We start from the raw sequence: 19,640 nt of genomic DNA, 5'->3' as shown, positions 1-19,640 counted from the left end.
GAATAGAGGCAGCCCTATTCTAGCAAGATCAGTTAGAGACGACGCTTAACTAGAACCGTTGGCTCACTTAATTGTCAGCACCGGGACTTTTGACAGTCTGCCACATGGTGGCGCTGTATATCACATTTAGAGATTAGGACAAGAACAGTTGTTTATTCGTTCAATATAACATAAAAAATACTAATACTTGTCTTCCAAGCCAACCTTTTAGCATTGGGGCATGGAATTGTCACGATTGTAGCGGTGTGATCGTTAAAAGTTATGTTGGCGCTGGCAAGGACAATAGGTGTCGCAAACTGCACTTATTTTTTTGTTTACAAATGAAGCACTGGTTAAAAAGTACAGTTAAACACAAGGAAGGGTGCTCTCTGCAAAGCGCGACACTAGAAGCCATGTTGTCACAATAATTTATCTCTGTGACTTGCAGTAATAGATTTGCAGCTTGAAGACGCCACAGATTCTCGTCCGACCTGTCCTACGTGCCCCATGAAGTGAAGTGGGGCATTGCACATTTTTGTTCTCTCAGACGCGCACACAATTAAACTAGAGCACAGAACAATACAAAGACGGAGCCAACACTTGGCGGATTGCTGATCACTAGGCATGCATGACTCTACTGACGTGCCCTTCTGGTCCATAGCCACAATTACTTATAATAAATAAGATGCACTTTTTTGATCAACCACCAGATGGCAGAAGTGTGCAAATCTATAGTGATTGCAGGATCCGAACCTCTTGTTACTAAACAGTTTTCATTATTATTTTCACATTGGTTTTCGAAGGGGGAGCTGGAAGAATTTAGGGAAGACTGGCCAGATAAAGCGTTTGGATTATTTGAAAGACGTTGCGTTGCTAATATTAGAGGTCACTGCTCCCATAGTGCACAGACGTAGGTTCACAAAAATGCCAGTGGTAGAGGAAGTGACATCACGTGCTCTTTGACTCCCGATGATATCCGGAGAAATTAAGTCGGACCAAAATGGGATCCTTGGGATCCCAGGAAGGCTGTTGTGACATTCGACGCTTAAAATCACATTAAGTTGTCAGAAGTTAAATGACCTTGAATATTGTAAGATCAAAAAATAAGTTTAAGATTCATATAAAAAACTTTACTCAATCAGATAAATACCAATTTTAATTTGCGCTCGTGTTTTAATCATAGTGTTGTCATAATATGCCAAAGGCTCTGCGATTAATTGCCAGGAACAAAACAGTCATGTAACAAGTTATAATTATGAGAAGGGAGGAACAGTAACAATGTGCTTTATAACCTCCTCGAGCGCCCAGTTACGTCTCTAAATGCCTGGGCACAGTCCCAGGTGTCCATGATCAAGCATAAAGGCATACACACAATCCAACAAGCCCTTCCCTCTTCTATCCCTCCACTATCCTTTTTCAATGCAAATAACAAAACTCACATGGAGTCCACCGCTCAAATTAATTTCAGATCTCCCTATACTAATTCACTACTAATCCTTTGAGTCCCGGAGTAGCATGCTACTCGCCGAAAAAGCACTTCAACGCCTCGTCAGGGGTAGTAAGCACAATATAAATGCATTTACATATTTCTAGGGGAAAAAAAACACATTACCTTAGTCTCGTTTCACACATCTCACAGATATAAACAATAGCAGCCTTCCACTTGTGATGCAGAGGACTAGCCTTTCAAGAGTTGAGTGGCGACCATGTTCAGTTCAAAATGTTCACATTTTAGTAAGCCTTGAGTTACTGTGCCTCCAGACAGCCCCCGGTGTAGGGACTGCTCAAGCCTCATTTATGCTGTTTGTTCTACTTTCCTAAAGTTGTTGAAGAAAGTAGAGCGCAGTAATACCAGTGAAGGGGAGGAATGACCTACCTCAAACTTAAGACGTATGTTCTGTTATTGAAACCATTATACCTCACTTTCAGCTATTGGTATGGCGTTGTAGCGCTGCTGTCAGTCAGGCGACTTTCCAATATGTTCTGAAGTTACTGGCAGGCTGGTGAGGATGGGTCAGAGCATGCCACTTGTGGGGTGCCTCTGTCAGATCTGAGGTGACTGCTGGGAAGTGGGACATTGTGTTTTTTAGGTCCTACCATGTCATGAAGAAACACTAAGAAACAGAATAAACGCCCAGGCTGCATTCAGACACAAGCCCATCCTTTAAAAGAGGCAGGTGCAGGGGCGGCTCCTCCGCAATGGCGGAGGAGCATCGCCCCACTGGCTCAGAGCCAGCAGCAAAAGAAGAAAACGATATTTTAGTATCGCTTTATTTTTAATCCGCTGGCTCAGCCAGTGTGTACAGTGAGGGGCGGGGCTGAGGCATGAGAGAGGGGAGGAGGAGTGCTAGCTCACTCCCTAAGTGCTCATGTGTGTTTGGCCAGCCGTCTCAGGCCGACAAAAACTCACATGCGCACTTAAGTTTCTCTTACCTGGCTGTATTGAACAGCCAGGCTAGAGAAACCCCACAGATTCCCTGAGCGGAGCGTCTATCTAGCCTGCTCAGGCCATTCCGCATGGAGATTGGACAGCGAGTCATTGACATACTCACAGAGTCTGCTGGGACAAGGAAGTCCCAGCACCAAGGCGCGACACGGGAGGCGGCCGGCAGCAGGTAAGTTTAACGTAATTTTTTTTAATTATTATTACCGTCCCGCCCCCTCCCACACTCCTTCCTGCGCTCCGTCTTGTGCCCCCACCACACCACTTTTTGTATGTGGCGGCCGCCATTGGGCAGGTGTGTGTAGGGTGCGAATGAGCACGTATGTTCTGAGTGAGTCATGCCACGGGCAGGGAGCTCTGTCAAACAGCAGCTTTCAGACTCAATTCCTCACATCACAGGTTTGGTTTAGAGGCTCTCTCCCTGGATGACGATAAATCCAACCAGTGATAAGAAATGGGTGGTCTCTAAACCTACTAGTGAGCCATGGGCCCGGGTGCAAGGAAGGAAATGGACCTCATGGCTGCTGTTTGAACTGAAACTTGAAATGCAGCAGGGATTGCTCTGCTGTGCAGGGGCAAGGTTGGACTGCACCCCTCTCCCCCAAAGCACATGAGCCACCTGACCGTCCCTGCTCTGAATCGGTAGAGAAAAGACCTCTCCCAATACTTAAGGTCTAGGGATTAATGGAAGGCAGGTTCAGAGGAAGCAAAGGACCTATAAAAGGTCAGCACTGAGGGTTTCAGTAATTCAGTTTTCAACGTTTGTTTCTCGCTTTATTCTAAGAAGTGGCACTTAACCCTTAATTTATCTTTGTTAATACCCCAAGGAGTTGTGAATAGAGAGGACAGTCCCAGTGCATGGAAGGTTTTAGAAATATAATTCAGCCATGGGAGTGTGTGCCCCTTGTCCAGACTGAGGCAGTCTAGGATGATGTCTCTACATAGTGACGCCTCCGGGTCAACCCATACACTGACCCATAAAAACAGTGGGGCCAAGTGAACCTTATCTGTAATATAATACAGGCTTAGCTCCTACTGGATGATAAAGCTGGAGCTAGATGGCGAGAGGTGCAGAATCCTCCAACAGATACGGTTTTCCTCCGCTTGGAGAGGGTAGGTGTTATGAAAGCCCCAAATCTTTGCTCCGTGCACTGGGCATTGTAAAGATTTACAAGAGATGAAAGGGTCTCTTTCCCCATAGGTCTTGAAAGGTTTAAAATGGCACCCGCCGCTCTGCTAAGTTTGAGGCATGAGTTGTTTAGCTGCGAGTGCCAGGACACCGATAAGTTGAAAGTTACTCCCAAATAACTAAAGTAGCTAACGCTACTAAGTGACTGGCCCCTGACGGAGAGCCTGGGAATGTTAATTTGACCAGGTCCACACGCCACAGGTCAAGACTGTTCATGAAAGAAACAGCACAATCCACCAGCATCCGTAAAGTGTTAGGGGTATGGGCTAGTACACTGCGTTGTTTGCTTAAAGCAGCACGGGCACCTGGATACGAGCAATCCTACTGGTGTCTACCAGGGCTGAAGTCAGATGGTAGCATAAACTGTTTATGTAGTTGATAAAGAGCGATGGGGCCAAAATGCAGCCTTGGAGCACTGCTCGCCTAAGATCAAATTCAGGGAAAATGTCCCCATTAGTGCCCAGGCACACTTTTGCTACTAAGTCAGTATGCATAGAATGCAGGAACTTCACTAAAGACAGCTACACCCTGAAATCCAATAGCATCAGCCACAGCAGCGTGGTCCTATTCACAGAATCAAAGGCTGTGGATAGCTCCATGAAGACAAGGTACATTGATCCGTGCCTGACAATGATGCATTTATTCACTGGCAAACTCAAGTTCAGACATTGCTCCACTGTACCCAGTCCAGGACAGAATCCAAATTGGAAAGGGGAGAGGACGTTATGGTCTTGGGCCAATATAATACGGCGGTTGCAAACCACTCTTCCTATAATTTTGACGGCGCTATCGATGAGTGAAATAGGTCTATAACAATCTGCAAATATGGGTACAATGGTGGAAAAAGTCCAGTAACTGGATATTTGTATACAGAGAGTGAATAAAAACATTGGCTATCAAAGGACCCCACAAACAATTCTGCATTTTATGAGGTCGATTGGGACCCACATCTGGGGTTTTCCTACCCAAACTCTGCCATATTGCCAACTCTTCTTCCGGCAGGGATAGAAGGAGGGGCGGCGACTGCAGAAATCTATTCTGTAGGGAATTGCCCATATATGCATTCTCCTTAATATCATATATAGCGGTAAAATGTGAGACCCAGTCGGACCCTAAAATGTTGCACTGAAGAAGAGGGCTTTTTAGGGTGTTACCAAGTCTGATTTTGTTAAACTGTGTCCCAGAAGAGCTTGCTGTTCTTCCCTCCTGTGGCAAGCTCCAATAGTTGCCAATCTCTCTTATGCCTAGCCTCTCTCCTGGATTTGAGAGTGGATTTATAAACCAGGTGGGTGGCCCGTACCTGAGACCAAACTTTCGGGATGGCAATCAACGCCTTCCTCAGCCTACGAGTAGCTGCTGACCAGTATTGTCAAACCATCGCAGTCCCCCTTGTCAGACAGGGAGGGTTTATGCAGGAACTGTTTAATACTCTGACTTGGACTTTCAAAATGTGCTAACATAGAAGCCCCACTTACTTTTGCCAAACAATTGAGAAACAGCCCCTGTTGCAGCTTCAGTAGTGAAGTCAGGGTATCGGTTCGGTCTTTAAGATGCTAAATAAGCCTGAGGGTGTTGTGTGATAGGAATGGCATTGGTGGGGCATTTACGTCTACTTAAGGGCAGTTGTCATAAGGCAAAAAGGACATTATAATCCTCCAAACCAATCTGTACAATCTCCCCTTTAGAGAACTAGGGTAAATAATTCTTGGCTACAAACATATATTCAATGGTCGATGTGCGACCAAGTCCTCTATAGGATGGTCAAAATAACAAGGTTAACTAGGTTATGTGCAGCAAAGTGTTTGGACAACTCTTCTCCCCCTTGGCTTCTTTATTTTGTCTGTGAGGAGTCTCTCTGACCCACCCTAACACCGGGGACCGCCACCTCCCCGGGGCTTTAATTGTTGTTGATTCAGGAAGGAGGGGGGCACGCAGCGCCGAAGACCGCCACCTCCCAAGGGCTTTTCTAAAATGTAATGTGTGGGTCACGCGCCTCGCACAGCCCCAGGGACCACCGCCTCCCCGAGGTGACATTGAAGACCATACATGGACCTGGGGACCGCCACCCCTCCAAGGCCGACTCCTGCTATGTCCTGGGATAACCACCCCCGGGACATAGCGTTTGCTATGGCTTGGCTGTAGCTTCACCACTCCCGCCAAGCCATAGCAAACTGTGCTCCACTTTGTGCAAGCAAGAGCATTTTTCTCTTGTTGCTCAAAGCGGAGCACAATTGCTCTGACAGAGAGGGAGCTGCATGTTAGCAGCTCCCTCTGTCAAAGCAATGTCTGCTCCCACCGCTGTCTCCATCAGAGTGAGTGCCCTGGGTTGGAACAGGGCACACACAAGTGAGGCCAGGCCCTGTGGGATGGGGTTATAGGGGCTGAAATCAGCCCAGGAGGGGGTCCACTCGGCCACCCTACCTTTAAGTTTTTAAACATTTTTTTTGTTTAAATGTTGGACTCTGGGTATTGGATCCCTGGGGCCGAAATAAGCCCAGGTGGGGGGCTGCGTGCCTCCCTCTCCCATTAAAATCAGCCTGGCCCCATGGGGTGGGGTCCCCGGGGCTAAAATTGGCCCAGGAAAGGGGGTCATGCAGCCCCCCCACCCCCTCCGAATAAATACTTTCTTTTTTTTTGTTTGGCAAATTGTCGAAGGCCACGTCCCTGTCTCCATCACTCTGCAAATGCGCCTCCTAGTGCAGTTCTGGTTGTGGGATGAAGTCCCCTTGGCTCTAGAGGGTCCTTGGGGACGAACAAGCCCTCCGGTTACCTCCTGTGAGAAGCTGACCTGGTATATGATGTCAACTTCTGTAAGTGGGCACACTGCACCAGTCCAGACAACCCTTATGGTGATTTAAGAGGTCTTAGACAACCTTAGAAAGCTCTCTGTGGTAACTGTGGAGAGCAGCCATCAATCTTAGTCCAGAAGGAGTGTAAAGCAGCTGGTTTTACCAGAATGCAATGCTATAGTATAGATTAAGTGAAAAAGAACCACACAAAGTATTTATAAAAATATGTATTTATTGTGTAATACTCTCTAGTGCGTTCCAATATCTCCATCACGGAGATAAACACAATGCACACAATACGTTAGCAAAGAAACACAGTAAACCGCAAGAAATACACAGTGGCCCCGGGGGGGGGGGCGGGGGGGGGGACCAAACAGTATACTAAGAAAGTGGTATAAGAACCACAACTCGAGTCAAGACAGTGTCGAGAGGACGTAAACCCCGCGAGAGCATTTGCAGTGTGGAAACACAACTGCGTGCTCCGTACAACTCTATGTGGAAGTTGCGGTTAGATTTATAAAGATTAAGGACCCTTCCCAGTGGACCCTGAAGAAACCCTGTGGCAGACAGAAGGTTGGAGAGCTACCCCACCCGTGGATACCCTAGTACCCACGTTACCTACAGCAGGGAAGCTGGGTGCATACATGTGAAGTGGTGTCGGAAACTGCCGTTGAATCCAATGGAGGCCTTCAGGAAAGTGCCGCTGCTGGAAGAGGAGAAAGTGTCAGTGGGAATCCAAAACGTGGATTCTTGAAGAGGAGTACCAGAAAGCAGAGGAGACAAAGTCTGTGTCACTCAGGAGTGACCAGGAGACTTGGAAGACGAATATCTCTGATGTCTGGTGCTTCAGAGAAGATGATGATGCCCTTGGCTCTGCAGCTGTAAGGACCAGGCAACGCTAAGGAAGACCAGGACCCGGGTATGAGTTGTCCCACAAAGGTTGTCGAGTGCTGAGGGTTGGTGTCTGGCGGGAGCACCAACAAGCCATGGCAAATGCAACCCACGGAGAAAGTCAAGAAGGTGCAAGGTTGGGACCAGCAAGGACCAGGGGACTCACCACAAGCAGGGGGGTTAGGGCTGGCCCGAGCAATCAGGGCTGCCCAAAGGAGACAAAGGTGACCCTCAAATGGACCCACAGGCTGGAGGCACTGGAGTCGCGAGAGGACCTCAAGCAGCCCACCAAAAGATGCAGGCCACGATGCGGTGTGGTTGAAGGTTCTGGTCACTGGAGGTGCTCGGGGTTGGGGCTACTTGGAGCCTTAAGATCTTCCTGCAAAAAAACCAACAAGCCTTTGCAACTGCAAGTTGGATGCGGTGCACAAGGGTTCGGTTATTTCAACCTCCAAAAGGGATACTGGGCTCAAACTTGGTGAGAGGGAAGGGCAGGCCTTGGGAGCTGTAGAGAAACATCACCTGTGTTGCAGAGCCCACGAAGTCCGGAGGAGATCAGGATCTGTAGACCTGTCCATTTAGTTGCGGTGCCTGCGAATGCAGGGGAGTGACTCCTTCACTCCAAGGGAGATTTCTTCAGGTGTCTTTGATGCTTCACAGGCCTTGGAAGGTTCCTGTATGATGCACATGCACAGACGATGCAGCAGACTGGAAGGGAGACGAAGTCAGACCCAAATGAAGTCCAGCGAAGTCCAGAGTGCCCAGACGGTAGAAGAGCAGTGGTGTCTGATCTGATTTTTATCCCACGACGAATCTAGTGACCTACACCACGTAAGCCCTTAAGTACCCTAGGGAAAGGTTTGGGAAGATTCAGGGGACCCTCCCAGAGGAGGGTCAGGAGAAGGGGAGGTTACTTCCATGTCCATTGTCCAGTTTAGCACCAGAGCGGGAGCCAACGGCTCCCAGGACTGGTTTGAACTGGACTATGCACAGGGACACCAAATGTGACCCTCATGAAGACTGAGTGGCACTGGCAAGCACACCCACCTCATCCAAATACACTAAATCCTGTCTGGGAGGTGGTCATACCTCCCTTGTGACTGGATGCCTATTGTTCTGCCTTCCTCTGCTCAAGCTTGGCTCAGCAGCAGGAGGCCAGGAATGTGTGTCTGGTCGGCAGCAACCATTTTGTACTGTCCGGGTCTAGAAGGCTAGTACCGCGAACACTGAAAGCCTAACGCAAGGCTCTTCCAGTGCTTGGAATTGTACATCTCACATCGTTTAGGGTGTGGGGGTATGATTCCAACATGTTTGATACCAAACATGATAGGATTTGTTGCAGCGGTTTTCGAGGTGGTCATCACGTAATTACGCGGTGTCCCTCTATATGGTATATGGCTGCTTCACTTACAACCCGGGAGAATGGACTCCGTAGGCTGCAGGGGTGTTCTGCTCATGCAGGGGCACCCTATCACTTAGACCCAAGCAACCCTGCCTTTAGGATTGCAAAGGTCTGCTATTAGGGTGACTTATAGGTTTTAAGTACAGTGACCCTTAGATATAGGAAACCTATCTCTTATGTAATTTGTGCAAGCACCAACTTACACAGGCTGCAATGGCAGGCCTGTAGATCCACTTTGCATGGTCTCCCATGGGTGGCATAATGCATGCTTCAGCCCACGGGAGACCTCTGGGGTACCTATGCCCCTGGTACCTTAGTACCATAGACTAGGAATTGATAGTGTACCCCAGTATCCAATCTGGAGTGTACCCAAGTACTCAACACAACAATTTTGGGAGAAAGCAGATGGACTGGAATCCTGATTAGCAGGATCCCAGTCAGACTAGTCAAAATACAGCTTAGCACCACGTGAAAAGTGGGGGTAACCATGCAGAAGGATCATACATTCCTACACCTCAAGTAAGTCCCACACAGCAGGATTGCTGAGTGGTCTTCTGAGGTCACGCCCCTTTTCTCTACCACATGTCTCCTGACGCACTGCTGGTTGTGAGAATGATGTCTTCTTGGAAAGTGAGGGGTCTTGGGGGCCCAGAAGCTCTCCTTTTACTTCCAGTAAGTCCAACAGAGAAGGAGTCCCGAGAGCTGGTCGGAGGCCGCATCCCCTTTCTACACTACTCTGCAAACGCAACTACTAGTTAAAAAAAACCTTTGAAATTCACTTAAAAATCCAAAGGTTACAGGGACATTATAGTTAGGAAAAAGATTTTGAAAAACCGTAGCAATTTTACTTTAAAAAACCAAAGGTTACGGGGTTGTTATAGTTAGGAAATAGAATTAAAAAAACCTTTATAGTTAGGCTCAGATTTCATGCGTACACAACCTGTGAAATTCAGCAGTTATAGTTACCTAAGCTAACTATAACTTACGCCCCCGCAATGAACTGCTTATGACCTCACATATTACATCAATCATGACATGGTCAGTGACAACCATGATGAAATCACAAATGACATCACTAATAACATCATCCACAGAACCACTCACACAATCATTCAACCTTTTGTATACCCACTCACACACAACCACTCACATACGCATACTAGTAGTCACACACCCCTTTACTCTTCCATAGAGCCACTCACATACCCACTCACTCACACAGCTACTCACACAACCATTCACTCACCCCTAACACTACTCATACAACCAGTCACTCACCCATATAGCCATTCACACATCCATACAAGCACTCACACATCTGCTCACTCAACCATTCACAGACACTCTCTCCAATACAGCCATTCACACAGCGACTCACTTAACCAAACACCCACTCAAACAGCCACTCACCCATACAACCACTTACACACCCAGTCATTCACTCATAAAGCCATTCAGACACCCACCCACTCACTCACCCATACAGTCACTACATACCCAATTACCCACTCATAGAGCCACTCACACTGCCACTCACCCATACAGCCATCGACACACCCACTTACCAATACAGCCACTCACACACCATGTCACTCACCCACACAGCTACTCACACACCCACGTATACACCCATATAGCAACTCACACACCCATACAAACAAGGATGCATACAGTCACACAGCTACTCACATAATATAGATCAGTCATCTCACTCATTAGTAAAACACCTAGTATACAACTTTAACTTTTGTACTACCTTAGTATTTATGTTTAACACCCATAAACTCTTTAAAACACCTACACTCACTTGACATCTCAAATGACATCACTAATGTCATATCAGTGATGTTACTGACCATGTCATGAGTGATGTAATATGTGAGATCATAAGCAGTGCATTGCGGAGGCGTGAGTTATAGTTAGCTGAGTTAACCATAACTGCTGAGGTTCTCTGGTTTTGTATGAGTGAAATGTTTAACTAAAAAAAAATTTGCAGTGAATTTCTAAGGCTATTTTAATTCCATTTCCTAACTATAACGCCCCTGTAACTTTTGTTTTTTTTCAGTGAATGTCTACGGTTTACAAATATATATATATATATATATATATATATATATATATATATATATATATATATATATATATATACACACACACTTTGGATTCCGTTAATCACTGCAGTATTATTCCCACAAACTGGGAACGAACCACGATTTCTGTGCAAATATTATTTATTGTTCAAACAGCCATTACGCGTTTCGGCTCTGACGAGCCTTGATCACATGATTGAGATATATATATATATATATATATATCTGCTATTTCTTTAGCACGAGCCTAGCCAAAAGGCGATGGATGTATACATTAATACATACAGCTGCCATTCAGAAGCCGTGTTTGAAAAATTTAAGTGCACTCTTTCTGCTTCCTAGAAAAGTTGAGAAGGTAAGTAGTCAGGTGCTGCAAAACAAGTGCACATTATTACTGGATCATCATGAAGTGCTACAGCCTTTGTATAAAATCATTAACTTTGTCAGTTTTGTTTGTGGTAACACATCATTCTTAGGGCAAATGTATTAGTAATGGTCTTACAGAAAGAATCGATGCTGCGCATCAGTTTGAAAAGGGCTAAAAAGCCATATCAAAAGAATGAGTCCATTATTCTAAAATGAGAAAGTTCCAACATAGTTAGAAGTGGGCGTACCACTAAATTCTCCCCAGGCCGAGACCGTATGCTGCTCCTAGAGATCACAAAAATGCAAAGCTATATTCGGGGATCTACAGATCTCTGTCAATATGGAAACTGTTAAGAGTTCATGATTTGTTCATTAGGAAAAGACTGGAAAAGTAAAGGTTTTTTGAAGGGTGTGCAAAGGGAAAACTCCTTTTGCCATAAAGAAATTACTGCATAGCTTAGGTTTCCAAACGAATCACATGACTTCTAGAAAAATGCTATCTGGCCAGATAAGACAAACATGGAGTTTGTTGGCTATAATGCATAATATGTTTGGTGAAAACCAAACACTGCATGTCTCCACAAGAACTTCATGCCAGCCATAAAGATGGTGGTGCAGGGGATGTTGATATGGACCTGCTTTGCAGCCACAGGACCCAGATATCTCACAGTTAATGGAGTTCATGATAAATTGCTATACATATTAGCACATTGTAGAAGGAAAAGTAAAACAATCTTCCCAATAGCTACAGCTTAGCTAAAAGTGGATCATGCAAGAGGACATAAACACATAAGTAAATCTATGGCTGAAAAAGAATAGAATCTTACTTTTGAAATAACCAAGTCAAGGCCAAGACATCAACTTTATTGAGACCTAAGAGGCAATGGCTAAACCAAGGCTGTCAAACAATACTGAGTTCAAGCAGCTTTGTACGAACAAGAGGGCCAGAATTCCTCCCATGGGATATGGCAATGACAACACATGATATGCTTACCGCAGGGTATTTTAGCTAAAGAAGGTTCAATTTGGTACTAAATCATAGGGTGCACTTTTTCCTCACAAACCTACCAAATGTTGGCTGATTTGTATTCTATTTAATAAATGATACTGTGAAATGTGTGTTTTATTTGTTACATCTGATTAGATTTATCTCTTGTTAAGACTTGGTGAGGACTGTGTGAAAGTCAAATATGTTTTAATAAGTAAAACCATAGAAAGTTAAGGTGGTGTACTTTCTTTTTACATCACTTTATCATTGTAGGGCCAACTTCTCTATAGTTATGTGTGAGTGTGGATACCAGAACTTGAGTACTGCAACAGATGCATAGGTAGGTAAACTCCAGGCACCGAATGTGTTTGGATCATGGAAGGTAGCCCATAAATACCTCCAGTAAGAAGGAAGGATGATGCAAACGTTGATGATGTAATCGGTTGCTGAATGACCTATGGTGGAGCTGTCATCAGATTGGCGGAGTAGGAATGGAACTTTCAAGAAGGCGTCCGTTGTGTCAAAACTTGATTCTGAAGGAAGGTTTGCTGACCATCATCGATGAAGGACAGAGACACATTTAAGGTAGGGCCCACAGTTTGACAGGAATGACTGGACCCAAGAGGGCACAAGGATTGCACAGCCATGCACTAGGCCTCACTGGAAGACAGATTTCTTGGGGATCTCTCATGAATCAGGTCAAAGCTTTCCTTGGTAGTACAGAACTTCTCCAGAATTGTGGGGTTGACTGCCACTGTACAACAGTCAGTTGGGAGTCCCAGAGCTTCCAACTTCCCTATTCAACCTGTGTTGACATTTATGCTGCTCTGCATCCCGTTGAAGATAATGTAGAGACAGCTAAAATATTCAGGTTTCCTTCTCCTACACCTTTGAAAAACTGTGATGTAGAAAATCTCTCAACTTCAAGGCCTCCGAAGGGCCGTGCCCAACAAGCCAAGCACATACTCCCACGGTGCATTGCCGCTGAGCAGAAGATTCAAGTTTCTACTGCTCGGAGCATCTCTGCAGCAGCAATTCTGATTCAGTCAGACCTCCCGAAAAAAGGTTTTTATCCTCGTGGACCCCTCCTCGGCTATAGCCTGCAATCTTTCCCAACTGAAGGATACCAAGCTCTGAAAAAATCACGAAGTATGAATGTAGAAATCATGACCTAGCGAAGGCGCCAAGTGTATCCGGCCGGTGAGAGGAGTTCCATGGGCATGACATTCAGATTTCTCCCACTTTTAGCTTTTCCCGTCAAAACCAATGGATTCACAGAGACCATTGTTTCCATCGGCTATCCGACCTCAGGGAGCCCTCTTTGGCTACTGCCTGCTTCCTTACCCCACTGAAGAATTTTGACTTCCATTTTTGAGACTAAGTCCCAAGGTAAAACCTCTGACTGAGTTGAACCTGGTTTCTGTATCCGAACCACGGTCCATCGTGGTCGGCCAGAAATCACATCTAGAACTTGGTCTACCACGACCAATTGACCACAGTTGGCTCTTAATACTGTTTCGGTGCTAAATAAAAATTCACATAGCTGGTTCACCTTATTGGATTTTTGTAATTTTATTTATTAAAATTAACTCTATTTTTCTAATTTGATTTGGTATTTTATTGTTTTTTTACTTTATTACTGGGTTGGTACAGCATAAATACTTTACACATTACACTAAGTTAAGCCTGCCTGCTCTGTGCCATACCTACCAGGAGGTTCAGATGAGGTTAATTAAGTGACTTTGAGGATTCACATTGATCTAGATTGGGATTATTATTCAAGCTGGTTAGTCCCCTCCTTGACTAATAACCCATTTTCTTACAGCCCATCTGTAAATTATCTGGTTCCCTGAGACAGGAGCACAGTAGCTGTTCTAGATACAGCCTATGCAGTGACTCCAGGGACCAAAGGTTTGAAGAGTCCACTGCTTCTGGTGCACTTTTAATACTGAATAATGGTAGCTATTTAAGGACAAGAGCAAGTGTATTTATTATAGTGCATCGGTCTGGCAGAAATGTTGTTGTCTATCAGACAGCCTACAAGCCCTCTAAGGCGGCCCAAGACAGCAAAGCTAAGTTGTATTGTTGGACATGGATTGAAGGGTTACAGATGGCTTTTATATGCCAGAAATTTCAATCCATTTAATCAGCCATGGCTACAAATAAGTTAAGAAAACAATTAACATGTCAATGATGGACAACATATGCCTAGGTTTCCCACAATATACATTCACACATTACCATAAACAATGGGCTCCGTCATCGAGAGGCAGCCTTGCACCCACCAGCATTATGCAGGGAAGTATGCCAAGATTTACACTATTATGCTAAAGAAGGGTTTTATATCTCAAGGTACCACACCATGGTAGGGATGCCAATAACAACCACCACTATGCCAGGGCAATCTTCAAGCTAGGGATGACCTTCCGGATGCAATGGATTTCCACACAATGCCTATCTTGATGGACACCATTTTGCCAGGTCTGGCATTGAGAATTGGCACCAGCCTGCCCAGGCTACACAAAATAGCATAGAATTGCCTTTATTATGGCAGAAAAGGGCCCCTGTGTTTTTGGCCCGATCAGAGGATATGAGGAACAAGAATGAGTCAGGTCAGTTCAACCCTTTACATTCATCCCCTTTCAGATTTAAAGTAACCATCATTAAATGCAATGCCTATGCCTGACCCCTTATCTCTCTGCCATATGACTCACGCCTCACTTTACCAATGAGGCTCACTGGCCTTGAAACTGGTCTTGGGTTATTTGGGTTCCCATTCTGAGGTGGCCACCCCTCTCAGCTGAGAATGGGCTGTCCCTCTTGGGGCAGGGTCAAGAAGGATTTGCATGTGGTTGGTGCCTATCTGTAGTTGCTCAGATGAGTTAAAACAATTGTATTCAATGTGTCCATAGTAAATAGTCGTTGGTCACAATGAAATTCTGGCATTTCCAACCATCATTATTTGGTAAACTGCCAGACTGGAGGAACACTTGTGACCTGTCTCTCAAACACATACGCACTCCAATGTATACACACTCCTAACTCTGCTGGGCTTAACTCTTTGCAAGTGACCTTTCTGCGAGCATTTGCAGCACCACAAGTAACCGGTAGCACCATATGTGGCTGCCAAACTCGACGATGCATTGAAATGGCCCAGTGTCCAGAATGTGAGGAGGCTGACGCCACAGGGGCAAATCTTTTCCAGGTGGCACACCTTACATGGCAGTTTAGCATTTCTACATACAGTTGGCTGCTACCACCACTCAGTATTAGGAGGTCAGCTACTCCATGGTTCTATCCTCTATGTGACCTAGGACAATACTGGCCATGGTGATGTCCAAGGCATCTTTGAATGGTCACCTAGATGACAGCTTCTAAGAAGTGAGAGGCTGGCAATGCATATTTGTGAAATGCCCATATCTGGATGAAGAAAAACGCACCTTTTTTACGTAGTTTCCCACATATTTCTATAAGTGGCCTGGGGATATTATGGAGTAATTTCTGTACTCGGGAAACGTGTTATTTTGGTGCCAGATGCATCTTCAACTCACTCTGAAGAAAGCCTATCTTCTTATGCCAAATAGCGAACAGTGAACTGACAAGGTTATCTCAGAGAAAATATTGCCTGGTTAGGAGCTAGTTCTATTACAGTGACGAGAGGTTGTGGTGAGGCGCTCTTTCACCGTAATACTCCGCTTCCCACAACCGGAAGCACAGAGTACCCCACCGCCTTTTTTCATACTTTGTCATGCCGTGAATGGCAGTCTTATAATTTTGTAATGAATATCCCACGGCCTTGCCATCCTGACACTGTAATAAATATGAAACAAATGTCGAGGTTTGTACACAATGTTAGGCCCTGTTAGTAAAGGCACCATGTCTAAAATTGTCCAAATGACTTCTCCAATACATGCTTAAGTAGAGAGAGCCTTACCTCAGCATTTTCAGAGTGTGTTATCTTCCTAAATGTGCACAACTCAGCATATTGTATTTTCTTTCCTTGACAGGCATCGTTGGAGTTGAAGTTTCATCACCGACGATGAACAGATATCCATCCTGTGGCAACAGAAGCATTAGAATTGCACATCAGCACTTGGTCACCTGAATATTTATCCCTAAAATCCTCACTAAAGCAAAGCACTCCATCTACGTCATTAATAGGAATCTCCACAGTATCTTCATGAAAAGCTATTGGTGAAAGAATGGACGCCACTTCACCTTGAAGTGACCCAGACTGTGATGCATTGGACCTGCTGTCATCTGCCCTGACCATCTGAAAGAAACTGGAAATGCACCTCTTTAGCCTTGGCGGTACCCACCCCCTCACCTCGGAAGTGCCTCAAGATGTTACACTGCACGATTCTCCACTCTCAATAACTGACTGGTGGAACTTTGGAGGTCCTTCTAGAAGTTCTTGGGGCCCAATGTCCCCCTGAAAAGCATGAGAGTGGAAGTGGCTGGAAGCTTTCTCCTGTATTTAGGACACTACAGCAACTTCATAAGCAGGTGCTTTATTGGGGCCCTTTTCAGAGTCAGCAAACCAGTTAGCTCCTCCTTCTGTGATGGTAAACCGGTCCCACTTCCTATGTTGCTGCTAAATTGGTTGTTTCCTAGATACTGGTAAATTGGCCTCTCTTCTGGGATGCTGGTAAATTAGTCCCTCTTCCTAAACTGGTATATTGGTACCTCCTTTCTATGCTAATGTAGTGGTTGCTGTTACTGGCCAATTATTAATCGGTCTCTCTTGCTAGATGCAGATAAACTGGTCTCTCTTCCTGGATTTGGGTCCCTTGCCTTTCTGGATGCTGTCCAATGGCTCCTTTTCATGGATGCTAACAAATTGACTTGTCTTCTGGGGTGCTGTTCCTGTCCATGGATAATTGTACTGTTGGTTGCCTGTGGTACTCGATGTCTGTCAAGCAGAATGTTCTATTTTTTCGGTTTTTAAACAAGTTTTGTAAATCAGTTTTTCCTAAGTTTCCTCCAGCGTATGTTTGTTTTCCATGTCATTTCCTATCTGTGTATGTTGAAGTCTGTTTTTCCTCTTTTAATTTGGCAAAAATGCACTTAACAAAAAAGCCCTCAGTTTAAGTTTTTGGGGTTTAGCTCACAGCATTGCACACTAACGGGGTACGGAGACATTAAAAGAAATGGTCTTTTGTGTGTATTATCTGCAGTATATTTAGTTTGCCTACCATCTGTTTATTTTAAGCAGTTTTCTGGGGGTGGGCGGGGGTTATGAATCAGTCTAATAAAGTTAAGATAAAGGGATGCATTTAATGCAGTTGCTGAACTTGCTGCAGGAATCTCAGTGTCGGGTAAAGTTTCATAAAGAATGAAAAACAGGAAGAATGTGCTTAATGAAAATAAGTAACTGGTCAATTAAGGGAATTTCGCAGGCACTTGAAGAAAAATTAGTTTGCACTCAACCAGAATGATGAAAGTGAGCTAGGATGGCATCTCCAAACATTCCATAACAACTGCAAATCTTACTTAAATGGAAGACATTGATATTGCTCCTTTTTGTGTTGTTTCCTATCACCTGATCAGTCTCATTTTCACGAGACAACAGTGGCACCATATCTGAGCCGTGATCGTTCCATACATAGCAAGTAGGCAAAAGTATGCAGAGCTGACTGAATTCTGATTGGTTAGTGGGCGATCACGAGGGTCTCCTCTGTTAGGGAAAGTGAGTCCTGGGGAAAACTAGGTCAGACATCTTGAATAGTCCCCAGTGCAGCCCATGTAGCCCTACTTTTTTGTTTTTATTCTGATGTAAATGTCTTCTTGCATTTCTAATGGAAGAATAAAAACCACAGGTGCCAGACATAAATAAATAAATATATATATATATATATATATATATATATATATATATATATATATATATATATATATTAGGAGATCTACTCATAACTGCCTCGGGACAACATGAGAGCAGCCCAGTAACAAGGTGGATCCTAGAGTTCTCCTTCCGCCACCAACATTCAGCGAATGCATGCGTCTTCACTGCACAAGAATGGCGGTCCACTTGATCGATAAATAGGAATCGGGAGCAAAGGGTAACCTTGTTTTTCCTGCTGTCGGTGATGACTGGTAGTCTGGGACCATTGTTCTGTTTTTCCAGGTGAAATTTGTTTCACCATTATTTAAGGTGTGAAATGTTGATCATCTGTTCCGTGGTTATTAAATCTAAGTGCATCTTTAAATCATTTTTAAATGAAAAATGTGTGGAAACCAAATTGTTCAATAAACATGAATCTGCTAATGTCCTCTGAGGACCAAGGTACTTAGCCTCATATATATTCAAATTCTTGGTTGTAACCTATGCATTATGGAATAGCATATTTCAAATGCTCCTGCTTCACGTCCTTAAATAGTGTGGATAAAGCCATGCTATGGTAAACAAACTGTGCCCATCCGGTGACAATTGTAACTCTAACGAACCTTTGTTTGGCACGTCTGATGAGCAGACACAAAATCAAATAAGTTTAAAAAGTAGGTAATAAACATTTTTTTATTGAGGTTTGTTATATTAAATGCAGCATGGGGCAGAATACAGTTTGTCGGCAAGCATTCGGGACGTCTACTATTGAGAAGTATGGACCCCTTGTGTGGACGGCTATGCAATACTGAGGAGGGTTTACTTTAGATACAAAAAAAGGAGCGGAATTATATGGATGTGGTGATGTGAAGATATACATGCTGTGTTTTGTGTAAATATTGAGGGCAGTGGCTGAGTGTTTGTGCATGTGGTTTCACAGTGTGTCATTATGTAATATACCTCCTAATTATGTTCGTATAGGAAACATTACATTTGCATTAACTTACCTTAAATGAGTATGCTATCATTACCTTAAAGGGCCGAAGATGTGAAAATGTTATTCACACTTTTAGAAAGTTGGTAAGACGGAGAGAAAAGTAGTGCACTTCACTAGTCAGTAAGACTAACTGAACCCGAGATTGGAGCTATATTTTGATTCCATTTCCTGGTTAGTTATTTAAAGATGATAGATTCATTTTCTAAATTTGAAATAATGCATTCAAATTGGTTGTAGTTTTTAAATTGTCCTGTGAATAATGTTTTTGTATTTTATGAAGATGTTTTCTTGAAAAAAACGTTCACTGTGCCCTGTATACTTGTTTGCATGCATCAATAGATTTTGGATTTTCAGTGTTCGCCAACATTAGCCGAACAACTTTAGGTCCAATTGTGAATTAAGGATGGCAAGTGAATTGAGAGCGTGTACCCGGGATGGAGTGTGGGAGGTGTGTATTGGAGTATGTGTAAAGTTAGGACGTTCGCCAACTAAGGAGGAGATTGACTGTACTGGCACTGTAAGAGTGTGTGTATGTAGTCCTGAGTCTGTATTCAGGAGAGCATGTGTGCATGGTTGTGTAGGTTGCACTGTTTGCAGACTTGAAGCGGTACATGCTGAAAATGGTGTGTGTGGAGTCCAGAGTGTGTAGGCAGTAATACATCTATGTAGTCATGAGTGTGTG

At 44.4% G+C, this 19,640-nt stretch overlaps 1 protein-coding gene across 2 annotated transcripts in view; it reads left to right on the top strand.

Annotated features, from left to right (window-relative positions):
* The window catches only part of CCDC88C (coiled-coil and HOOK domain protein 88C), a 460,272-nt gene extending 442,965 nt beyond the window's left edge, over positions 1-17,307 (top strand). For both annotated transcript variants that reach the window (XM_085626546.1, XM_085626541.1), the window contains one exon: positions 16,145-17,307. In XM_085626546.1, coding sequence (XP_085482672.1) covers positions 16,145-16,160 — 16 coding nt within the window. In that variant the 3' untranslated portion in view covers positions 16,161-17,307. The remainder of the gene's footprint in view (positions 1-16,144) is intronic.
* Positions 17,308-19,640: the final 2,333 nt, after the last annotated feature.

This window comes from Triturus cristatus, chromosome 9, assembly GCF_964204655.1.
Source record: "Triturus cristatus chromosome 9, aTriCri1.1, whole genome shotgun sequence".
Lineage (NCBI taxonomy): Eukaryota > Metazoa > Chordata > Amphibia > Caudata > Salamandridae > Triturus > Triturus cristatus.
The sequence above is the reverse complement of the archived record's forward strand: the minus strand, read 5'-3'. Positions and strand labels throughout refer to the sequence as shown.